The sequence below is a fragment of the Megalops cyprinoides genome, chromosome 1 (genome assembly GCF_013368585.1).
Source record: "Megalops cyprinoides isolate fMegCyp1 chromosome 1, fMegCyp1.pri, whole genome shotgun sequence".
Lineage (NCBI taxonomy): Eukaryota > Metazoa > Chordata > Actinopteri > Elopiformes > Megalopidae > Megalops > Megalops cyprinoides.
In genome coordinates, this window is record NC_050583.1 from 5,360,045 (window position 1) to 5,385,927 (window position 25,883).

The 25,883-nt window shown below is 46.1% G+C and overlaps 1 protein-coding gene across 3 annotated transcripts in view; it reads left to right on the forward strand.

Annotated features, from left to right (window-relative positions):
- Positions 1–25,883, forward strand: part of LOC118785147 (pre-B-cell leukemia transcription factor 1-like) — a 49,731-nt gene that overhangs the window by 9,128 nt on the left and 14,720 nt on the right. For all 3 annotated transcript variants that reach the window (XM_036539708.1, XM_036539716.1, XM_036539725.1), the window contains exon 2: positions 4,065–4,138. In XM_036539708.1, coding sequence (XP_036395601.1) covers positions 4,065–4,138 — 74 coding nt within the window. The remainder of the gene's footprint in view (positions 1–4,064; positions 4,139–25,883) is intronic.

Genomic DNA, 25,883 nt, shown 5'->3' on the forward strand with positions numbered 1-25,883 from the left:
AAAAAAAAAACAAAATGCACTCATTTTTCTACATTGAGATGGCTACATGCAAGCAAAGTGTTGATATTATGACATTATAATGCCCATTTTGTTTGTCTGAACAACTTACTGTTAATGTTGTAAATTTTGGTCACTTTCCTGTGGGTCATTTCATCAGTTGTTCTACACTGTGTGCATTCACATGCAATCTATGCGTTAACTGAAGTTTTTTTAGTCATTTGCCTTGGGATTTAAACGGTACAACGATCTGGGGTCATTTCCAACCAGTTGGAGGTGTAGAGGTGTCTAAATGTTGGTCTCACCGTGGTCTGTGCTTCCTAGTCGAAGAGGTGAGTCTTTGTGAACCACGAAATGGGTGGGCTACCGAGAGCCATCAGTGATTGTCTAAGTTGAACCAATCAAAGTGTTTGGCTCTGACCACCTAACGCTTTTGATTGGTCGATGGGACTCAGCAGTTCACAGCTCAACATGGTGGCTCCACTGAATTATAAGGTTCATGAAGCCTCACTCCCCTCACTAGGGTAAAGACAGGGAGGTGGAGCGTAGAGCGTGCGACTAACCCTGCCTTTTTCCTCTGGGTCCATGTGTTCACACAGAGCCTGTTTCTTTCAGCCTGTGTCCTCTCTCGCTCACTCTTTCTCTCTCAATTACCCTCTATTTCGGATGCAGTTGGACATTTTAAAATGTGATGAAGTGGTTTCGGGTGGCAGCTGGCTGTTAAACCTCGTTAGAGCGACTCCAGTAAAGCCACTGAAGAGTTGCCGTGGTGTTCGGTCCCCTGCACTGCGGCGAGGGCGGCAATACGAAGCTCACCCAGAACGCCTCGCTTTCTCCGCGGGACAGTAATGAAGGTTTTTCCAGCAAAGCAACGTGGAGGTAGCCGATAAATCCGCTAATTCTGTGGGCAGTTTTCACTGGACGAGGGCCAGTGCTTTGTGGGTGATGTTTGCAGTTTGCAACATCAAAAACAGGGGAACAATGTCTTTTTGTTATTCGTGCGCCTTCGGTTTAAAATTCATTGGAACACTGTGAGATCTGGGAATGATGTGGCCAGTCTGGTTGGCCATTCATTCACTCATAGCCCCAACGACCCCCCCCCCCCCCCCCAACCATCACCCACTGCCCCCTCCTCGCCTCTTTGACGTGAGTTTGCTTGCACAGAAATGACTTACTGAGTGCCAGGTCTATGGCCTCTGTGCAGACACCATCAATTTCCTTCTTCAGGCTGCCGCTCAGAGTTGTGTTTACTACCAGGTTCAGCAGGTTAATTAAAGTTGTCTTGTCTTGTAGTTTGAGGGGTTCGGTGTTCATGGGATTTGAAGTTTTTAGGCTGTGGTTGTGTGCTGTGAAGGCAAAGGGAGTGTAGTGGTGTGCAACCCCTCTCCGGCCTAATTCCTTTGCACCGAGTTACATTTTCTTATCTGATATATAAGAATGATCGCCCAGTCACATTACTGGTTATTTGGGGGGAATCTGTTTTAAAGCGGGTTGGGCTTGATGTTACTTGTGCTACAAACGTGCACTGAGATGGTGAAGAGGTAACTGAGACTAGCACCTATATGCCCAAGGAAAGCACATGGACCTCTGAGCCAAAAAGGCTATTGTTATGTTATTTTTGTAAGGAGTCATGGCACAGTCCAGATCAACAGGGGTCTCAGCCTGTTGAGAGGGGAATAAAGACACTTCAGGACAAAGTAGCTAATATTCTGTTTGCTGCCTTTTCTCCATTATTTTGGAAATGTAGTAGTTGTATGGTATTTATAGTGCTACCTTTAAAAAAAACCTAAATATGCCTTGGCATGATGGTGTGAAGTGTTAATTATGAATTAAACGACTCATAACTTCTTTTAGTCTTTTAAGGTTAATCTGATTATCTTAACTATTGAAGTTGGGTAACCAAATAAGTTTCCTCCATCTGTTACATATCCAGTGTAGTTCACATCCCTTGTCTGGTATTGATAGTAGTTGTAGTTTTGTTTTTGACCTCGGAGTTTCAAGAGGTTTGGTATTTCTGGGAGTTGTAGTTTTTGTCCTTGGTTGTAGATTCATGTGAGGGTATAGTGGCCTCAGTGTGTTGATCAGCACTCTCCACTTTTGACGCTGGAATCCAGCTGGCCTTTCTGTAGCTTTCATTGACTTCTAAATATCAACCCGATGAATCAAGCCTGAATGGAACCAAGATGTGGTCATGCAACGTCACAGGACAGACAGTTATTTCTACTGCAGTATCTGAAGGCTGGCCTACGCCCTAGTGTGCCGCTGATGTGATCAGCTGTCTGGGTAGCTCAGTAAGTGGGGCATGGAGTGTGTCAGTGAGGTAGGGTCGGCCAGGGCTCAGCCTACCAGGATACGGAATGTGAACAGTACAACCAGTCTCGTGTTGTCACCTGTGTTTTCCTCAAATCACGTTATCGCCTGTGATTTTCTTCCTATCACATGTTATCATCTGGCTTCTTAATTTTAAAGATGCTTGTACTTTCAGCATAAAAGAAAACATTTTCCCGCATAATGCCCGTGTTATCTGTGTCCATATACCCTAGACATATGGAAGAGTTATGGAGCCAGAAAGCTGGGCGGGTGAAGAGTGATCAGAGAGTGCTGAGCATGTCACTCAGCATCCATCAGAGGTGTATGGTTTCCCATCTTGGTGCAATTTCTGCCCTGTTGCTTACCAAATTCTCCCCTACCAGGGTTGGAATCCAGCAGTAGCCCTGCAGACCAACCCCTAGACTACCCCAAAATTAGGACCACCCCAAAATTTGTTCACATGATTCTGGTGTGGAGACAGTGTAGCAATCACAGCTATCATAAATGAATTTTCGCAGGCAAACTTCAAAGCTTCGAAGATGTGCTAGACTGCCACAAATAACTACTGTAGTATAGCTGCTCTTCAAGAATGACTGCAAGAAACTTGCCCAGAAGTGCTTAGCAGGGGGGGTCTGAGACATCACTGTGATTGTCTCTGAATGGTGTAGAGAGTTTCCTAAAGCACTGACTCTAGATCAGTTTCATCGTTTTATATAAAAGTACTTTTATGTAAAGGAAGTAGGATTAGTGTTTGGGTTAACTGTTCCTAGATCAGCACCGAGAGGCACTGTTCACGTAAAGTTCTTTGATGACTTGCTGGTGTTTGGATGAATGTATGTAATGGAGGTTTTGAGGCTACAGGTGGTGTTGCCAGCAGAGATGTGTCTCAGGGTTCCCATTGGCTAAGGATCAGCCAATCAGCAGTCAAACGATCACCTCAAAGGCTCTCATCAGCCTTTGAGACCTGAGTTTTGAGGTTGGGTTTTGTCCCTGTGGAGAATCTGCGTTCAGAACACCTGGAGACAGCTGCCACCTGTGACACAACAAAGACTAATCCTGGCTCTGACATCTCTGAGGGCTCACAATGGTGTCCCCACAGTCACTTGAGACACTTAACCTTAGGTACAAGTAGGTGGTGGTTTGAATGTCTGGAACCACCACAGCTTTGTACCAAATTTAGTTCAAATGTGTTATTGTTAAATTTTGGAGAGTATGGTGGGAAAATCATCAGATTAAAGGCACAGACCTTGTAGTGTGACATGCACTCAGGGGTTATGCAGGGTCCTTGCAAGCACCTTTGAGCGGTGACTCAGTTTGACTCAGTCTGGCAAGTCAGAAAATGTTTTGCATCACATTCACATCACATTCAGGGGTGTGAAACATGAGTATGTATCTCAGCCATCCAGGGAAGCAAGGATACCACGAAATGCAATACATGGAAAGAAATACCTGGCTAGTTGGGTGAAACTGTAGATGATTTTGTGTGTAATGGAGTTGTGTTCTGTCCTGGCAAACCTCTGAACGAGACATCAGGAAAACATCAAGCTTGGTACTAATCACAGGCTCTTCCTGAGGTGACTCATACCTTCCCTGTTTCAGGTGGTGTGTCAGCACTGACAACAATGTACCCACTGGTAGAAAGTCGGTGGAGTCGTAGCAGACTTTTCTAAAATCATTGTCTGTTTTAGGCTTGGCACTCTTTTTACACTCACCTCCCCCTCTCTTGTTCTCCCCCCTTCTTCTTCTCTCTCCGACAGGAAGCACGCCCTGAACTGCCACAGAATGAAGCCGGCCCTCTTCAGTGTCCTGTGTGAGATCAAGGAAAAGACAGGTGAGCCCTGCCATCACTGTGCCACTGACGTCATTACTGTGCCACTGATGTCATTACTGTTCTACTGACGTCATTACTGTTCTACTGACGTCATTACTGTTCTACTGACGTCATTACTGTGCCACTGATGTCATTAGTGTTCTACTGACGTCGTTACTGTGCCACTGATGTCATTACTGTTCTACTGACGTCATTACTGTGCCGCTGTTGTCATTACTGTTCTACTGACTCCATTACTGTGCTGCTGTTGTCATTACTGTGCTACTGATGTCATTACTGTGCCTCTGATGTCATTACTGTGCTACTGACATCAATACCATTCTTCCGAAGTCATGGCTTTTCTACTGACGCCATTACTGTGCCACTGATGTCATTACTGCTCCACTGACGTCATTACTATGCCTTTGACATCATTACTGTGCCACTGATGCCATTACTGTGCCACTAACGTCATGACTGTGCTACAGGCATCATGAGTGTTACTTGCGGTGCTGCTGCTAGCTCAACTGGTAAGGGCTGCCCCAGGCCCACCGGTTCAGCACACTGCTGTCACTGTTCTCTCAGTTTAGCCCATTACAGGTGTTGGCTCTTGGTGAATTGATGTTCTCGCAAGCTAACTAATAAACTGTTACACAAAGAACTTCAGTCTGGAGCGTGGTCGAAGATGAGGTAGAAACAGGTTTTATTGATGGTCTTCAATACAGCAAGACTTCATACATGAAGGTCGGCTTCAGGTACTACACGCACTAAGTCTCACTTAGAGTCTTAAGCCTTGCACACTCGTCCTCACGCTCAGTCTGTCTCTAGTGCGGCTAGGTAATCCTCGCACCCACACCTAGATATATGTACACGACTCTGGTCCGTGCCACGTTGTTGTTGCGTTGCTTCTGTACTAAACAAAGAACAAAGAACATCTTATACCATCCCTGAGCTGTCCAGAGTGGTTAATTATAACTGTCCTTGCATCGCCTAGAGTCTGGCGCCTAATTGGAAAAACATTGCTTCTGAAGGTATCTCTAGATTGATAAGGAGTACACTCTGACCCAACTCCTCTTTGTCACAGACACTGACAAGGGAGGCAGAGTGGGAGAAAGTTCAGCCGGGTAGAGAACCCCTATATCACCTAAGAACAAAACCTTTATTATAAAAGAAGCTTCTAGGAACTGAGGTACCTTGGTTGTGCTGATCATCCCAAATGGTTAAACATGTCATGACTAACCTAATACTGAACTACAGCTACATGAGTGATTTCTACAGCTATATGAGTGCTCGAAATCATAGGCCTCACCGTTGGGACGGCCTTGTGCCACGTACACACTTTCAGTGTGCCTTGTGTGCATGATTAGTTCAACATAGCAGCATCTCTTGGAAAGTAGGCCACAGGTCACAACTCCGTGAGCGGCCTAAAAACTACACAGTCACATTATACACTGTGCATACTAATTCTACCAAACTAATCAGTCTACCAATATAATGAGCACTAAATAATCACCACTATTCTTCAGTCCCCCGTCTGATCATTCCCAAACTCATCAATGATCACAAAAAAGGAAAGTGATTATATGTGATAGATAAAGTGATTATATATATATAAGCGAAGCGAATCTTATACTCTCAAGAGCATAGGCATCTTGCGTTTCTAGCATTAATAAAAGGAAAGGAAAGCTAATAGAAAAACGAAGTCTCAGTCAAGTTCAACGTCGTTGTCATCTGGGCCACACGTGCAGGTGTCATAGCTCGGCTGACCAAGCAGGTTACACCCTTAAAAAACAAACATATGCCCAAAATCAAAACAATAAAAGGTGTCACAATCTGAATGATCTGGGGTAACAATTCTCCCGCCCAAGATCCTAACCATGTCTCCCAGCTCCACTTCTGAGATGCTTTTAAGTGGGCCACTTGCTCGTAAATGTCTTGTACATATGTGGTGACATTAACAAACGCATCTGGTACATACGTGCAACATTCTTGTTTCAAAACTGCACATGTTCCGCCTTTATCTGCCAGAATAATGTCTAAGGCTATGCGGTTTTGCAACGTCATTTGACGCACTGAATGTAGCTCCTGATTTATCAGTGTCAATGCTCCTGCTGTATCATTAGCAATTTTGTCTAAGGCAAAAGCCATCTGCCTAATCTCATCTAATGCGACAGTAATACCATAAGTTGGAACTAATGAAGCAAAGAAACGTTGAGTTGGGGTAGCAACAGTTTCTGTGCTGTGGAACACGTCCCTCTTACCTCTATGCTTGATGTTAACCATACGCATAGCTGGTACTACATATGCCGTATAGCACGATCCTGACCATTCAGCAGGCAAATATGAATAAGCATGCTTCCCACAAACATACATTGTCCCATTTGGAGCGGCTTTGTCTTCAGCTCCTAAATTTGGCATTAAAACGAACAAGGATATTACAGCAAAATGTCCATGCCAATGCATCGCTTCCCATGGTCTTAAAGTAGAAAGACTATAGTTACATGAACTTCGTCCCAAAAACATACCCGTACCATTGTTTTCCCAACATAACATACCCTCAGGCGCATAACTCAATTTCACTCGCTCTGGGGGGCTTGATGGAATTGGTCGCGTATAGAAGGTCACGTTTCCCTCAAAGAAGGGGCTTTGTGTGTCATTATATGCTGTAGCATAGTCGGCTAATGTGAATGGAACTGATACGTATGGATATGTGTTAGAAGATGTTGGCAATAACCCACACACCCAACATGAATCTTGTCCCTTTGCCCTAGCATAGCTGTGTGCCATGGCTAGAAATGTGTTATCCCTGTGCGTATCATGATGACTGTCATAATGTGCTTGAACTTTCAAAAACAACACAAACACCACAACAAACCACATATTCATCATAGATGTTATCACACAGAATGTCAATATATCAGTTCATAGATGATCTTGAACGATGTTCCCAAAGATTCTGTCGTCGTCCCTCAGGCACTCTCGATGACAAACGAGGCGATGTCGCAGCTCAGGAGGAGGGTCACTCGATCCACAGGTTGATCCAGGCCAGCTCCTGTAACCTCTGACTGCCCAGGACTCAGAACCCTGAAAGATACACAAACACACAAACACACAGGAAAACGACCAACACATCATAGCCGTAATGACATTTTAAGCGTCCTAACTAACTGTCAATTCCAGTAATTCCACTACTTTCCCCCGTCTGGCCCTCCAGCAGGGTCGTAACACAATGAGAAGTATTAACATGAAACAGCATGAAACATGTCATTTCATGTTTTCTTCGTCTTTAGGTAACCCCTGGAACATACTGCCTCCAGTTCTACCCTCCGACTCTTCCCATAGCGCTGCTGTTGTACTCTCCCTATTCTTTTTGGGGGCTCAGCTAATTTACAATGACTTGCATGAATCCATTTCTGCTTCCCCTGCACCTTGACTGCAGCGTCTGTCACCAATAACACCTGATAGGGTCCCTCCCATTTCGCTTCCAATGGTAACCTTTGGGGCTTGTGAACCATGACCCATTGACCAGGTACTAAAGAATGTCCCCCGTCAGGTGGCTGTTTCCACGCCTCCACCACCTGCTGGGCAGCTGTTCGAACTGCTTCAGTCAATTCAGTGCAATAAGAAATCAATTCCAATTCGTCAATTCATTGGCGCACATACGTAAGGTCCGTCGTTCCGTTGTTCAATTGCCGCTGCGAGGGGTTGCATGGAGGGGACTACTCGTGTCCCAGAAACAACTCCAAGAGTTCCCTCTGCTTCTCTTCACTCAGGTTCTTGAATTCCCGAACCAAGTTGTCTTCAGCATCCTTACGTTGTGGACCGTTGCCTTTTCGGTTTCCCGTGCGGCATTCTCTAGCCCAATGTCCGTACTTCCCACACTTCCTGCAGGCTCCTGTCTTGCCCTTCTGATTCTTCTGCTTCTGTGCAGCCACATTGCGGATCTTGCATTCAAGATCTGTTTCCACTCTTCTTGCTGCTGTCACCAGGTCTTCAAATGTTGTGCGGTTATCTTCCCATCCAGGCGTGCTCAACTTGACCGCCTTCCGCACTTCAGGTAACAGGCCTTGCATGAATGTTGCCTTCAGTGGGCCATTCGCATTCCCTCCGATGTTCCGTTCATTGAGGCCTTCTATTCCAGAATGTCTCAGGAACAGCTTGGAAAACCGGTCTGAGTAGTCATCAATTGCTTCTCCGGCTTTCTGGATGCAGGCAGCAATTTTTCCCCAATCTGTTGTTGCTCTTGTAGCTCGTTGGATCCACAGACGAATTGCTTCCCAGGCATTACCCAAATTCTGTCTATCATCTCCCAATGCTGTTTCAACTTCATGAGTCACTCTAGTGATTTCAGCAGTGTTAAGCACTGTACACAGTAACTGAAGGCCATCACTGGGATGCAGGCGATAGATGTGACGCAAACGCTCAATTGTTGTCCAAGTCTCCATCCCTGCCTTGCGTGGATGCTGCAGGCCTTTGGACCACTTATCAATTTCTTCTGGCTTGCATGCTTTGTGAGCGTAGATCATCTGATCCCCGTGCCTTTTCACCACTAGGGGCCTTAAGCGCCTTTCACTGTTGGGCTCAGAATCATCTGCAACAACCGTGCTTTCCTCGTCATCATCACTAGAGGCGCCCATTGCCATTGCTCTGAATGCATATCGTCTTTCAAACTGAACTGCTTCCTCCATTTCCGCATACGGGTAGACACTGTAGGGAGGAGCAGTGGGGCAGGCGTGAGCTCCCCTTTCAACTGTAGCTCCGCCCCTGCAGTAGGGCTCCTGCTCCTTCCCATTTTCTCTCAGTCTGCCTCTGAGCTCCGACAGCTCCTCTTCTAGCCTCTTGCATTTCACATTCTTTTCTCTTATCTCCTCAGCCAACGCCCTGACATTTTCTTTCTCGTGACTCAATTGCCTCTCAGACTCCGAAATTACTTGCTTTTCGTATCTTTTCCGCAATTGACCCAACACCACCAAAGTTAATGGCACTCTTTCTTTTTCAGGCACACGTTGCGACTTTCCCCAAGCTTTCTTAACATCATCAATTGGCCACACACCACCAGATTCAAGCTCAATCCCATACTTTTGCTCAATCTCTTTTTCAACTTGTTCCAATTTAAAAGTGGACCGCAAATACGCCGTACTCATTGCCACCATTGTCTCAAAATCAACGTCGGGCGCAGCTCTCCCACCCTTCTCAGTAGTAGGAATCTGCTCCGTTTTGTCAGCACCAGGTTCAGAGTTTCCCTGAGCACCCGCCATTATCATTAATCTCAGGCTGTTGTCACACCAGTGCTAGTTCTCTCACTAGGAAAACTCAGATGTCTTTTACACACTACTCTCCTCCTCCCGGAGAGTTTCACTCCGTCGGTTGTTTGAATAGAGCTCTTTATCCAAACACCGTAAACCACAAGATATATACACACACACTCACTCGCTCACTGTCGACAGTACAAAAACACATAAAACAAATAAAACACATCAACGTCTAGACAGCTCTTCCGTTCCCTGACGGGCTTCTACAGATCTATTTCAAACTGTAGGAATATCGCGATCTTCCGTGACAAGGCACGTGCATCCACGAATTCAAGCGTACACATACAAATGCCAATTTTCCACCAGTGTACCCTTACTCGTAGGATATCCGCTATAGCGCTCTCCCAAAGGAGCTATGCATTTAACCGGTCACTACAGACTCTTTTTCTCTGCAGTCAAGGTGCACCACACACTTTGCAGTTTGCAAATTTTCTTTCACCCTCGTGTACACATCAAACATACAATGATTACAGCTCCCTCATTGTAGGCACGTATCTTCACAGTTCTTTGTCTAACTGTTAGCCTTTACTTATAGTGTTACATGTACTCTGTAAATGTCTCGGTTCTTTCTGGAACCCAGCAAGGTAAGGAAAGGGGCTCACCAATTGTTAGAGAAGATCAACAGATGTTGAAAGCGCGCAAGTGTCTTCTCTTCACTTTCTGGCAGGATCTCTCCTTTTCCTCGTGGATCCGAGTCACGGCACCAAGTTGTTGGCTCTTGGTGAATTGATGTTCTCGCAAGCTAACTAATAAACTGTTACACAAAGAACTTCAGTCTGGAGCGTGGTCGAAGATGAGGTAGAAACAGGTTTTATTGATGGTCTTCAATACAGCAAGACTTCATACATGAAGGTCGGCTTCAGGTACTACACGCACTAAGTCTCACTTAGAGTCTTAAGCCTTGCACACTCGTCCTCACGCTCAGTCTGTCTCTAGTGCGGCTAGGTAATCCTCGCACCCACACCTAGATATATGTACACGACTCTGGTCCGTGCCACGTTGTTGTTGCGTTGCTTCTGTACTAAACAAAGAACAAAGAACATCTTATACCATCCCTGAGCTGTCCAGAGTGGTTAATTATAACTGTCCTTGCATCGCCTAGAGTCTGGCGCCTAATTGGAAAAACATTGCTTCTGAAGGTATCTCTAGATTGATAAGGAGTACACTCTGACCCAACTCCTCTTTGTCACAGACACTGACAAGGGAGGCAGAGTGGGAGAAAGTTCAGCCGGGTAGAGAACCCCTATATCACCTAAGAACAAAACCTTTATTATAAAAGAAGCTTCTAGGAACTGAGGTACCTTGGTTGTGCTGATCATCCCAAATGGTTAAACATGTCATGACTAACCTAATACTGAACTACAGCTACATGAGTGATTTCTACAGCTATATGAGTGCTCGAAATCATAGGCCTCACCGTTGGGACGGCCTTGTGCCACGTACACACTTTCAGTGTGCCTTGTGTGCATGATTAGTTCAACATAGCAGCATCTCTTGGAAAGTAGGCCACAGGTCACAACTCCGTGAGCGGCCTAAAAACTACACAGTCACATTATACACTGTGCATACTAATTCTACCAAACTAATCAGTCTACCAATATAATGAGCACTAAATAATCACCACTATTCTTCACAGGGTTTCTCTTACCTATATGCTCCCAGAGGAATAGCCGCCTTTCCAGCTAATCTATTTCATTAATATGAGCACAGGGTATCCTACCCCCCTCCCCAGAGCATTCAGCTTAGACCCGCACGGGTCCACAATCTCAGCTGCTTGAGAGAGTCAGTGAGAGTCCACAGCTGAGGTTCGTGGTCTGAGTGTAGTCATTTCAGAGTGGTGACTGGTGGGGTTTCCTGCTGTTAGATACCCCGATGTATGTTTACTGTCAATGACCAGGGTGGGCGGGTCTGCTTTAAGTGACATCATAATCGAGCTGCTGGAGCTCTGCAGCGTGGGGAGCAGTCACTGTGATGTCACTATGTGATTTACATTTACATTTATTCATTTGGCAGACGCTTTTATCCAAAGCGACTTACATAGGTTACAGCTCTTTACAATGGTATCCTTTTATACAGCTGGATATTTTCTGAGGCAATTGTGATGTCACTGTGTGATGTCACTGTGGCTGTGGCAGTTCCGCTGGTCGATGTCTAATGGAGCGAGGGAGCAGTCCGGGGAAGAGTGAGGCTTTGGTGTGGTGGGAGTGGCAGGTGTGGTGTGGATGGTTGCTATGGCAGCAGTTTCATTGGGTGCAGCTTCAGCCTCGAGCTTGGTGGCATTTCTCTTGCGTCCCCTTGGTACGATTCTCTCACTGTCCTTCCGTATCTAATGTCACCTTGCTTTCTCTTGTGTTCATACTCCCTCTCTCCCCTCTCTCCCCTTTCCTTCCTCCCCCTCCTCTACCCCCCCTCCCTCCCTCTTTCTCTCTCTTGCTCTCTTCCTCATTTGATGAAACGCAGTGTTAGTGGGATTGTGTTGCGGTTATCATGGCGATCTGTCAATCACCTTTCCTTACTTGCCCCCGATTGGCAGAGAGCAAAGGGGAGGCTGAAATGGGTGGGGGGCGGGGGGGGGGGGGGGGGGGGGGGGTCGTTCCTGTTGCCTGGGCAACTGGCGGTCTTATTTACCTAATGTCCTCTCGCTGCTGTGAGAGAGCAGCAGAGTGGTGTGTGTGTGTGTGTGTGTGTGTGTGTGTGTGTGTACATGTGTGCACGCACACTCTCACTCCTCCTCGCACTGACACACGCGCAAGCACATTGTGGCGCTTTTCTGACTGAGACCAGCAGATAGGAATGCTGTTTTCTCCCTCTCTCCTCCCCTTCTCTTCCCTCTCACTCTCACTCCTTTGCTCTCCCTCCCTCCCTCTCCCTCTCCCTCTCTCTCTGGCTCTTGAAAGCAGAGACACGCTCTGAACTCTGCTTTGATATGGTAATGTCTGCAGGGGGAGGGGAGAGGGGGAGAGTGGGGGGAGGGGGAGGAATATTCCTCGGAGTGCAGTTTGGTAGATTGTTTTCATTGTTAAGGAAATGTTCTGCTCAAAATGCCAGGTCTGTTTCTCTCTCTCCCTCTCCCCCTCCTCTGTTTTCTCTCTTTCACTCTCTCTCATCCTGTCTTCCTTTCGCTCTGGCTTCTCTCTTTCCTCACTTTCAGCATAACCTTTTTGCTGTTAAGTGTCAGTGTTCTTTAACACTTCAATCACATTAAAAACAACTGAAAAGGCAAGTATTGAAAGTTGAAAGACTCCCCCCCCCCCCCACCTCTCTTTCTCCCTTCCCCCTTCTCCCTCTCTCCATATATATCTCTCTCCCTCTCTCTGGTTCCTTCCCCTCCCTCTCCCTGGTGCTTGCAAGCTCCTTGTAAAAATAGCTCTATTGGCATGACTGGGATATTCCAGCGCAGCCAAGACGCACACAATAGCTCGAGTGTTCGCAGGACTGCTCTAGGTCTCGCCCTCCTGTCTCTTTCTCGCTGTATGTGGCAATTTTCCTGTCGTCTGTCTATCTCCCAGCTTCCATTGTGCCTTCCTCTGCCAGTCTCTTTGTTTCTCTTCAGCTTTCCCTTTGTGTCCTCCCTCTTTCCTGTTCTCTTCCTCTCCTGTCTCTCTCTCCCTCTTCGCTGTCTGTGTTCCTGTCCACTCTGCCCTCTGTGTCTCTCTGTTCTTCCCGTCTGTCTCTCCATTCCTCTCCACTGTCTCTCTTCCCCTCCCCTGTTTCTCTATTCTTATCTACTGCCTCTCTGTTCTTTTCCACTCTCTCTGTTCTACTCCTGTTCCTATGTTCTTCTCCTCTGTCTCTCTGTTCTACTCCATTGTCTCTCTGTTCTACTCCTGTCTGTCTCTGTTTTTCTCCACTGTCTTTCTGTTCCTTTCCACTGTCTCTCTTCCTCTCCTCTGGCCAGCCTCTCTGTCTCTCTGTTCTTCTCCTCTGTCTCTGTTCCTGCCCTCTGTCTCTCTGGCCCTCCTGTCTGTCTCCCTGTTCCTCTGCACTGTCTCTGTTCCTGTCCTTTGTCCCCCTGGTCCTCCTCTCCCGTCTCCCCGTTCCTCTCGTCTGTCTCCCTGAGCCTCCTCTCTCTCTACCTCTCTGTTCTTTCTCACTGTCCCTCTCTTCCCCCTGTCTCTGCTCCTTTCCTTTGTCTCAGGTTTTAGCCTGTGTTTGTATGCATTTCCTGGAACAATAAGCCGTATCGTCCGCTCGTTGCGCTGCGACCCCGTCCCAGCCCCCGTGCTCGCGCCCCGTGAAGGCCGCTGCTGTGACTGACTCCGATCGTGTCGTCTTTGTTGTGGTCAGTGCTGCTAGTAGGTCAGCCGAGCCCAGATCGCTGTGTTCCCATGTTTCGGGGGGCCCCCGAAGTCCCCCTCACTCTTCTGCTCCGCCGTTCAACCTTAATCAAAGCCATGCTCAGCACAATTAAAGACGTTTAATTGTTAATAGTTTTTGGAAGGAGCTCAATTTCAAGTCGGCCATTAAATTTTATTAGACTCTGAAAACCTCCAACTTTTATTTACGAGCCGAAAACCAAAGGCTGGATAGGGAGGGATTGGAGATGGGTATGGAAGAGGGGGGTATTCTAGGTGCCTGGATAGTGTTGGGGGAGACCGAATTTGGGGGGTTGGGTGGGTGGGCGGGGGTACAAGGCTGGGTGAGGGGATTCTGGATGGAGGAGGGAACATGTAGGTGGAGGATGATCTTTGCAGGCACAGGCGTAGGCTGGGGTGCGTGTGTGTGTGTGTGTGGGGGGGGGGATCAGGAGTGTTTTTGGGGGTGTCCACTGTCCTCCTCTTTGAGGTATAACACAGCAGTCCACACTTGCTTACAGAAAAAAGACTGGGGGGGGGACACAAAGGTATCCCATGAGAACCTGGAAAGCTTTAAGGGTGCAGCCGGTCTAGGAGCTGGTCCTTCCTGGGGCTGGCTGTCTAGGAGTGACGTCACCTTTACCTTTCTTTATGATGAGAGGGAATAATGGAGCAGCACTGTGGGCATCGGTTTGGCATAGTGGTAAGGAGCAGGGCTTGTAACTGAGAGGTTGCTGGTTCGATTCCCACACAGACAATGCTGTTGTACCCTAGTGCAAGGTACTTACTGTAACCCACTGTTACGACTGTACACATGGAAAGAAAAATTGTAACCCATATGTATGTCAGTCACTTTGGATAAGAGCTTCTGCTAAATGGCGGTAATGTAATGAATAATATTTGCACTTTTGGTCAGGGTTTTCCAATGGATTACTTGACTCTTTGAGATGCTTTGTTAACTGACAGAGAAATGGAAATGAGACCCAGAGTTGCATTCTCTCCATACAACATCCTTGACCTCAGAAGGAGGTGCAGTTCTAAGGCACACTGAAGGTGGATGGACTGGACACTCTACCGGTGGACATTTTTATTTGCAGTGAGGAGAAGTGATGCTGAGTGATGTGAAGTGGTAGGAAAGCAGGAGGACGCTGTCACAAGTTGAGCCAGCTGTCATGTCAGAGATGACGTTGTTTGTGGTTTGAGGACAGCGCGTGTGTGAGATTTGCAAGAAGATGCACGTATATATCATGACGGAAAAACCATCCCTTGTCGAAAAGTGTGAATTCTCCAGCTCTACAGGTGAGAGACAGTTCTGTGGGGCTTCGCACTTCCTGGGCAAACGGCATTCCGGTGCATTCTCGTCCGGTCAGAAGTGTTGTTGACGTGACGGTTCCTCCGTGCCGGTGCGACCTGGCACCTGCAGACAGCAGCATGAAAATGAAAACATTCCCGCAGACATACGCTGTCTGTCTGCATGCATCCTGCATTATTGCTGTGTAATATATCCCCTGTGTCCTCCTGTGTCGGGTTTTTCTGTAGTGTAGGAGTGCATGAGTACACGAGCGAAGAGATGGAGGAGCAAGAGAGAAAAGGGAGAGAGGAGGAGGTCGGAGAGAGAATGAGAGAGGGAGGGAGAGGAAGAGAGAGAATGGGGGAGAGAAAAAGAGAAAGGGAAGGAGAACGACAGTGAATGAGTGAGAGAGAGAGAGAGAGAGAGAGAGAAAGAAGGAGAGAGGCAGAGAGGGAGAAAAAGAAAAAGAGCGAGATAGAGAGGGAGAGAGAGAGCCTTGATTGATGAGGCAGCAGGAGCAGCAGTAATTACTCTGTCCATTTCCCCACACTGGATTGGCAGACAGCTGATATCTTCCAGACCCCTGGCCCTGACAACCCACCCCTCCCCCCCCCAACACAAGCTCTCTGACTGGGGGTGCGCGATCACCCGTAGCCCCTGCTCTGGCCTAACAGTGTGGGCTGTTTTTTTTTTTATTTTTTTTTTGCTTCTGAAATTGAGCCTTCAAGTTGTTACACAGCTCATTGTTATCCCAACAAAGTACAAGAGAGCCTGTTCCTCGTTGCATCTGATAAAAAACAGACCTTCATATGTGGATGCTGTTGATGTAGTTGAGTTATTTTTATATTCGGGGTCTCGCTTTGAAGAATGACTCGCAATTTAAATAACACAGCATGGAATAAAAATGAAAAACTTTTGACAGCTTCAGGTAATTCTTTAAAAAATGTTTCAAATAGTTAGCAAAAAAGGGCCATTTTCATCTCTCGGGCAGAGAGGTGTTAGAAATTCCACAATCCCTGGTTCTGTTTGTCTCTTGCTGTTTCTCAGAAATGACCATGAACAGAAGTGAACAGAAAGCATAAGCCCCAACTCTGCCTTACCTCTGAGCTTCATGCAGAGTGCTTCAAAACGCAGTCATGGTGCGTCTCTCCAGTCGGAGTCCGTGTTTATACATTTTACCGCTGTGTGCTCCTGGTTAAAAGCTTTGGAGCTCATTGTGACCGAGCATGCCCACGATGCAGAATGTGTCCCGAACATAATGAACCGAGAATCGAGCTGTTCGTTTTTTCCAGTGCGGGTCAGCCACAGAAGCAAAAGAAGAGGAGTAAAAAAACCATTAAAAAAAAAATTGGAAAAAATGAAATAAAAAATCAGAGGAGAACTCTTCAAAGCCCCAAAGACAGTGCGGTTTTAGTGAAAACTGTTTCTGCGTTTTGTGCTCTGAGTCTCGGGGCTGACAGTCATTGGAATTGGGTGCCTGGGGAGCTGGCTGTTGTAGAATCTTTATGAAACTTTCTGTAGTCACCCCACCCCCCCCCTCCCCCAAAACAAACTCCCCGCCCCTTGCCCCCCACGCGCCCCTCCCCCCTCCACATTTTTCTGCATCGCGTAAAGTCTTCCCACAGACGCGTTTACACGTTTCCTCGCTGTTGTCCTCAAACGCCATGCCTGCCTTCTGTCGCTTACTGTCCTGCAACATATGGCAGAACCACCACACCCCGCCCCCCTTTTCCAACGTGACTGCTTTTGGAACACATTTTGAGCTCTTTTCAGCTTGATTGTATTTTTTTATATAAGTCTGAAATGATATTGTGTCTGGCTGACGGTGGTAGTGGTACCTGCGATGCGTGACGCAGTCTTTGTGGTGGCAGCTGGTCCGTGGTTGTTTGTTAGGCTGGAGCACAGCACATAGCGTCAGGGCTGCGAATCTCATCTGAAGCCTGCATCTGTGAGCGTCGTACATTAATTGATCACTTGCTAATTAATACCGGAGGCCTGTCTCGTTAAAGTGAGCAGCAGAGGCTGGCGATTGGGCCAGATCCTCGTCAGTCGTTATTACTCTCACGTCTCGAATCCATTCACTCTCGCGCGCGCATGCTGTTACTGTGATCATCATTATAGTCTGCTGTTTTTACTTGTGGTGTTCTCAGTGTGGCTCACACACACTCACACACACTCACACACACTCACACACACTCATTTGCTCCCTTGCTCTCTCACATACACGAACACACACACTCACTCACACACACACTCACTCACACACGCACGCACGCACGCACGCACGCACGCACGCACGCACGCACGCACACACACACACACACAGGCACCTTCACATTAACACACACACCCTTTCCACTGCGGCGTTGAGTGTTTGTAATCAGAGCTCAGGGTTTGTGTACCTGTGTGGTTTTCATTGTGCGCGGGTTTGAATGTTTTTGTTTTTGAGGGCCTTTATGGTCAGACACTTTTCTGGTCTCGGACCAAATGAAGTACCTGGGTGAGGCCCGTGCTGCCTCTCTCTCCGTGTCTCCCCCGTCTGCAGCTCGTTAAGGAAGACCCCATCTCTGTAATTAAAAGTATGTAAATGTGGCCTCTACTGGATTGTGTTAGTGTGGTCGGAATGGGGCTCGGAGAGCCAGGCTCGTAATCCAGACTAATTAAGGATTAATTAAAACTAATGGGAGCTGGCTCCTCTTCTGCTCCCTCCCCTCCACTGTCCTTCTCTCTCCTTAGAGCCGGGGCTTTGCCAGAAGAGGGAAGCAATCAGAACAGTCCCTCTCACGCATCACATCCAAGCCGTGCTGGGGATAAAATTTTCACATTACATTATTGCCATTTAGCAGGCGCTCTTATCCAGGGCAAATCACATAGGTTACAGTTTTACATGTTATCCATTTATATAGCTGGATATTTACTGAGGCAATTGTGGGTTAAGTACCCTTGCCCAAGGGTAGAGCAGCAGTGCCCCAACGGGGTATCAAACCAGCAGCCTTTTGGTTATGAGCCCTGCTCCTTACTGCTATGCCACACTGCCGCCTTTTGCCAGCTGCAAGGTAAAGATTCGATTGAAACATGCAAGACCTGACTGGCAGATAACAGCAGTGGGTTTCTCATGCTGCGCGTTAGCTTCCCAGCTAATTATGTTAAGCTAACTGAGTTAAGACTGCAGATATGAAGTTAGCTAGCTGCATGTGTGGAATATTTGTCCTTTCAACCTGTACATGTTTTACACTCATCAAAACTGCACCATTTTTCAGAGACTGTCACAGCTGTTCTTGATAGCGCAGGGGCCACGTAGCATGGCGAAGGTATATACTGCAGACACTCTTGGATCTATTGGATAAGTCAGTTTCTCACACTGTTACAGATTTCACGGGACGAAAAAGGAACAAGGAATACAAAAACTGTGATGTACAAAAAAAAATGCCACAGCTTTCAAGAGACAGTCCCAGAATCCTAACCATGCCCCCTTTCACATTGAGGAGCTTCTGTGTTTCCATTGGTTGTATCCTGTGTTTGTGCTGCCCCTGTACAGATTAAGCCCGGTTTTATCTTCTGTTTGGGTTGTTCCTTCATTGGTTAAGCTGCATTGGTTAAGAATGGTTATGTCCTGTGTTTAGGCCTCTCTGAGTATCTGTGATGCCAGGACCTCTTGCTCTTCTCTCTGCCCCTGCAGAGAGGACCTTATCTCTGTACTGTGGGTGTCTGTCTGTCTGTCTGTCTGTCTGTGCGCACGTGTGAAAGTGTGTTGCTTGCCAACTAAAGCCGGGGTTCACATCTAGCAAAGCGCACGGTAGAGAGTTCATGTCTGTCATCACTCTCTCTCATAATCGTTAGGACACAAACACATTATGCTCCCTTGTCTTCCTCTCTCTCTATTTCTGTCTGTCTCTTTCTCTAGTATATATGTGGGGGTGCACACATGGCTTTCTGACTGAGTTAAACAAACAGTGAATCTCTTTTCTTTCAAGTTCAGGTTCAGGATGCTGAACCTACTGTGTTGGCTGACACAGTATGCATTGCCACCACATTAACATACAGCAATAAAATGTAGAAATGTAGTGGGGAAAAAAACTGTCTTACTTAGGGTACTTTTGAATGGAGAAGTGCCTTTCAGTGGCATCCTTACGGAGGTCCCAAACAGTTCGTCATTGATTTCCGCCATAGTCACATTTATCTTTTACACCAGAAGTGCACAGTTCCTTTGATTTTTGGGGGTGGTGTAAGAGTTGGTCTACACGGGTGCTGAAAATATACCTCTACCTCCTCTGAAAAGAGCTGTAATGGTGAAGCAGCAAGACAGACTGCACCAAGCTGGGTGACCACACACTCCTCAAAAATTAGCCGATGGTGGAGCTGGCCTGTCCGTAAATTATTCATTCTTCGTATGGGGTCTGACTTTGAATGTTGACTCTGCTGTTGGAAAATTTTTTTGTTTGTTTTTTTGTTTTTTAATTAAAGATGTCTTTCTGCTGTGTGTGTGTGTGTGTGTATTGCTAATCATGCTAAATATGTTTCACCAGCTCATAGCGGTGTAGCACCCCTAGCAGGGGTTTGGGGCCTAAGCACGCCCTCAGAGTGGGAACATATTAATTGGCGTGTTTGTGTAAGGTCTGGCAGTGTCTCTGCGATCCCCTCCTTCTCCGCGGTCATTCGCGCCTCCTGCTTTTGTTCCCACCGCAGACCTGAAGTGGTTCTCTTAATTTGTTTTCATTTCGGTCTGGCTGTAATTACACTCGCATTCTGATTGGAGTACCTGGCTAATTACTCCCACTGTGGGGGCAGCTGGGACACGCCATGGAATACTGATTCCACAGAATGGGGGGGGGACCGTCCCGTCCTCCCGCCCCGTCCTCCCGCCCCCGAAAAAAGGGATGCACCCTGTCAGCGCCCTGAGGTGAACCCACACTGTAGGGGGTGTCATATCGCGACTTTACTGCTGTGTTGTACTGTGGTAAATTGCGTTGTAGGGGCATGCTGCTGTAAACTGCGCTTTAGGGTTGTCATGCAGTGACTTTACCGTTGTGCTGTACTATGGTAAACTGCACTGTAGCTGTGTACAGTATAGGGCTGCAACTAATGACTATTTTGATAGTTGAATAATCTATGGACTATTGAAACGAATAATCAACTATTTGGATTATAAATCGCAGTTACTCAATGGCTCTTATTTGGCTATCGGCTTTTAAATTTAGCTTGAGGTTGTTTTAGGCATACGCTAGCTAACAATAAAGACAATAAAGATGAGAACTTCATTCAAAAATACGTCTTTTAATGAATGGTCACTAGGACTTGTTCAGTGAGGGCAGTTGCTTGCTGGGGAGTATAAACAACAAAGATCCAACAAACCCATAACTCATTCGAATTAATTCAAATGCAACCCACATTGGGCACGCATGCATAGACACGAGTTGTAGAAATCTTTCGTGAATTAGAAAGTGTCACATTCTCCGGTGTTATCTGAACTTGTGCTTTCGGCAGCAACACCATCTCCAGCCATAAACGTTGCCATGACAACGATACACCCTTTAAGCAGAGAATTTCTAAATAGCAGACAGGCCCCGGTTTAACATTGTAAAGGTAGAGCACATTTGGAATGTGAACAGGATCGTTGTGAATAATAGGTTATAATGGGCCTTTTTCACATCGCCATATTGGAAAGCAACAGGGGGTAAAGTTACTTCCGGTAAACAGTGGCTACCTTCAATGAAGATGTGTGTCTATCTCTGATTTTCTCCAGATCTTTGGCATATCTGCTAAAATCCCGGCTCTCAAAGGTTGCTGAAACAGTGGATATAAACTGTTCCATAATCAGTTTATCTTTAATTATGAGGATAATGTCAGCTAGCTACGGAGAGATGGCTAACGTTAGATCAAGCCACCTGGCAGCTTGTAAATACACATCAATAAAGCTGTGTAATGAAATTATCCAATGAGTTCATTGTCATAACATATGTCATGATAGTTTAATATTCATTCATGTTTCTTACGTGCATGTTCTCTTTGGTATAGTGTCCGACGTAGTAGACGGTAGTGTCGTAATACGAGCACGGTGCTACAGGTCACTTAAAAAGAATGAGGAGCCACACAAACTGGAGGTGTAGTGAAGATAACACTGAATCTGTTAAGGGGCAAAAGGAGCAAGAGCGCTGAGTAAATTATTGTTTGCATCGGTCTGTTGAAGGAGATGCTTTGGCTAGCAACGCTAGCAACCTCAACGTTTTCTCGACCACAGCAGGGTTTGACTCGACGAACATCATATGATGAAATGGTTCAATTGGGAGGACTGAAAAATTAACGTTTATTTCAATAAAAAGGTACCATAATTTCATGAATGCATTCACTGTTAAGGCATGTTGCACAGCAGTTTTCAATAACACACGTTCGTATGTAATCATTTACTTTGACACTGTGACAAAGTCACGTCACGATTAGTTCAAACAGCTTAGTTGCGTAAACTTACCAACAACGCAGTCATCTATCCTAAGTAAAATATCGCATTGTCACCGCTGATTTTTTTAACGCTGAATAAAACGACAAAAGTTTCCAATGTTAGCTGTGTGCTGTTATCAAGGCAAGTAAGCTAGCAGGCTGGCTACCTAGCGGGTTAAAGGGAACTTCAGGACCGCTGATGTCCAAGTTGTAACTAGCGAGCTAGCTAGCCGTATTACTCGTGATAATATAAAACTTGCTATGTGATGTATAATCAGAATAATATAATCGTTTGTAAAGTCTGTGCACATTAATTAAGAGGTAGTCTCAGCTGTAGACAGAACTTCAGAATCATAGTAGTAAAGATAGTAAAGATACCCCCTGTTGGCTCAGACCGGAAGGTCCGCCATTTTTATGTGAAAAAGGCCCATTGTTTATTAAGCTTACCTTTTCATTAGTAGATTTTCAAAAGCACAGTATTGCCAGTAGTAGAAGCTCAAACAGTTAATGTCAGAGCTGAAATACCTTAAATAGCTTAACATCAGCTATGCTAGCTAGCTAACTAACTTAATGACACGAGTCTTCATCATCCAGAGAGCCAACGTGTCACCTCTTCAGATGCTCGAGAATAACTCTTGTGCTCCCATGCCAGGCAAGGTCATGATTGCAAATTTTGCAGTTCACAGCCTTCTTGGCAGAGTTAACCCTTTCTCGCATGCGGTCACACCGGTGTGATTAGCCTTTTAGCGCATGTGCTAAAACCGGTGCGATTACAAAACTAAATTGGAAAAAATTCTAGCAGATTTTAGCTTTGAGGAAACGGCGATTTAACATTAAAAATATAGCAAATGCTAACTGAAAACTATGAGAAGCTTGATAACGCTAATGAAAACATGTCTGAGCATTCCGAGTCAGCACGAAAAACACACGCGATGACGTCACCAACTAATCGACAATTAAATTCGTTGGCAACTAATTTGGTCATCGATTTTAGTCGACTACGTCGATTATTCATTGCACCCCTAGTACAGTAGTAAACTGTAGTAAACTTTAGGGGTGTCATATTGTGACTTTACTGTTGTGTTGTACTGTGGTAAATTGCATTGTAGTTGCTTACTGTTGTACTGTAGTAAATGTATACTCCTTTGATGCTCCGTAGTGAACAGCATTTCTGTGATGCTCTGTAGTCAGCGCTCCTGGTGCTCTGGGCAGTACTGGTCACAGATTGTTTCGAAATACAAGGGCAGCATCTCTCGGACCCAGCTCTTCTCAGAACTCGCTCTACACTGTTGGAATGAGCTTCCTGCTGGGATTCGTACAACAGACTCCCTGGGTGCCTTCAATAGAAAGCTGAAAACCCGTCTTTCCAAGCTGTATCTCTAGTCTACCTTCCTCTCTATCTGTCCTATCTATCTCTATTTTCTATTAAAAAAAAAACACTCTACACTAGTGTAGCACTTAACTCAGTATCTTACTGGCCTCTTGTAATACTTTTCGATAACTACTCTTAGCATAGTGATCCACTTATTTGGAAGTCAGAGTAAGAGCTTCTGCTAAATGATGTAATTTAATGTAATGTGCTACAGTGAATAGTGCTGGTGTATGAGTCTTCAGTGAGGCAGTAATGCTGTAATGCACTGTAGTACGCAGTGCTGTTGTGAACAGTGTCAGGGCTCGAGTGCCGGTGCTCCACGCAGTTCCTATTTGGCCTCTCTGTCATCATCCTCGTTCGCTCGTTATAAATGGGAGAGGCTCCTCGGAACTACGGCTTAATTGCCACCTAATTTGCATAACTGTGCAAATTAATGACCTCTCAAATGAGTGTTCATTTTTCACAAGGTCTTTAAGAGCTCCTTAAGAGGCGGTGTTAATTAAAGTGGGGTGTGGGGGGGGAGGAAGCTGTGCCAGGGAGAGCTGGCATCGCCAAGGCAACAACCGTACTGTTACTAACGCTGCTGCCTGTGCTGACAGTCTGGCCTGATGCTGCTCTCTCCTGCCCCGACATGTCTCTCACCTGCCTGTGTACATGTGTGTGCGTGTGTGCACGTGTGCGTGTGTGTGTATGTGTGTTTGTACGGGGGATCTGTGTGTGTGTGTGTGTGTGTGTGTGTGTGTGTGATGTGACAGTACCGTGAAACGTGTGTGCAATATGCTTTTGTGCTTTTATGTCTTTATGTGTGAAAGAGTATGCTTTTGTGTGTGTATGTGTTTATGTGTGTATGTGTCAGATGTCTGTATGTAGGTGAGAAGCAGTAAGCAGTTGACAAGCTCAGCGCGTACACACACACACACACACACAGACACACACATACACACACACAGACAGACACACACATACACACACACACTTCATTAACATACAGCATGTGCACTCAGGCCAAGAAATGCTCCATTTCCCCTGCAGTTTGATCCCATTCAGAACTGGGAACAGTGATCCAAACCTGCACAGCGCAGCAGAGTATAGCACCCCCTGTGGGCTGACTGGAACACCACATGTGAGTGCACTTCAGAGAGCTGAAAACAGCAGAGATCACACTGCTACATCACCAGCAATCTTATTCTGCCAAACATGGACAGTTTACCTCACACATGGATTACTATCACAATGAAACACTAGGGGGCAGCACTTGTGCTTTTATTCACCTTTAATGTCTATAATTTTTAAGTGTTTTGTGTGAGTTGCCAGTCCAAACCACTAAGCTGTAGCCATTCAGTTGAGGCTGGCTACACTGTCTCCACTTGAGCTTGGCTAAGGAGCCAGTTGGCTGTAATCAGATGACTGTAAGAATATCGTCTGTATATCTGGCCCTCAGCCAGTGAGGAGAATTATAAAATGCTTTCATATGAACTCATTACAGGAATTGGCATTAAGTTTCATAACTATAATTACTGTTTTAAAATACTGTTGAATAAAGAAAGGAACTGGAATGAATCTTCTGGGATGTGTCCACCTTTTTTCGGCTACTGTTGGTCTGAGGAGTATGTGGCTAAATGTTGAGCAGCAAAGAGGCACTCCTTTTAATGCTGTAACTGACCTGGGTACAGCGTGCATTTTACTTCTGCATTATCCACTTATGACTTACTTACTGTGATATGTTTGATTTATTTTTAAAAAATGAAAGAAATGAAAACTTCCCTGCAGTACAATGTAAAATAATGGGCTTCACCTGCGCTGAATGTATCAGCAAAAGTCACACTTATGGTGGCGTTGCAGTTTGGTCTGAAACCTCGGCTTCCGGATTTTTCACTCATGGAGGTTAATTACACTCATGGTCTTTATCTTTTATCTCTCTTTTTCAACTCCATATTGGCAAACTTGTCTTTTTTTGTAGATGGGCAGAGTTGATTTTGTGGGTGAAGGAAAAGGCCCACAGCTCACACTGTTGATGTTATGGGATCAATTTTTAAAAAAAATCTTAATAGCAATTTTTTTTAATTGCAGGCAGTCTTTGGAGGGCTGCAGTTTGTAGTTAGTGTTTTATGCCCAGACTCACAAAAACATATGCATACAAAGATGCAGCTGTACACACAGACATACACACCAACACACACAGACACACACACACACATACAGGATCACATACACACATAAAAACAAATGTAGAGACACTTCGAGAGAATAATACACATCAACGGAAGGCTGGCAGACAAAGGCTACACAGTGACAGTTTCCTGTAGGCCATTAACCCCGCTGGTTATCTTTGTGTATATATGTGTGTGTGCGCGGGTGTGTGTGCACGTGTGTGTGTGTGTGTGTGTGTGTGTGCATGTGTGTGTGCGTGTATAAGGGTGTGAGAGAGAGCACTGCATAAAAAGTTCAGATTACGTTACATGACATTCATTTTGCAGAAACTCTTATCCAGAGCAACCTCTAGCACAAGAGAACAAAAGTGTATCCATTCAAGTTAAGTGCTCCGCTGTAGCCCGTCCCAACGGGATGTGAGCTGTGTTGCTTGTGAGGGGAACAGCTCTGCTATAGCCCATCCCAGCCAGATGTGAGCTGTGTTGCTTATGAGGGGAACAGCTGTGCTGTAGCCCGTCCCAGCAAGATGTGAGCTGTGTTGCTTGTGAGGGGATCAGCTCTGCTGTAGCCCATCCCAGCCAGATGTGAGCTGTGTTGCCTGTGAGGGGATCAGCTCTGCTGTAGCCCATCCCAGCCAGATGTGAGCTGTGTTGCCTGTGAGGGGATCAGCTCTGCTGTAGCCCATCCCAGCCAGATGTGAGCTGTGTTGCCTGTGAGGGGATCAGCTCTGCTGTAGCCCGTCCCAGCGAGATGTGAGCTGTGTTGCCTGTGAGGGGATCAGCTCTGCTGTAGCCCGTCCCAGCGAGATGTGAGCTGTGTTGCCTGTGAGGGGATCAGCTCTGCTGTAGCCCGTCCCAGCGAGATGTGAGCTGTGTTGCCTGTGAGGGGAACAGCTCTCCTTTCAGGAGTG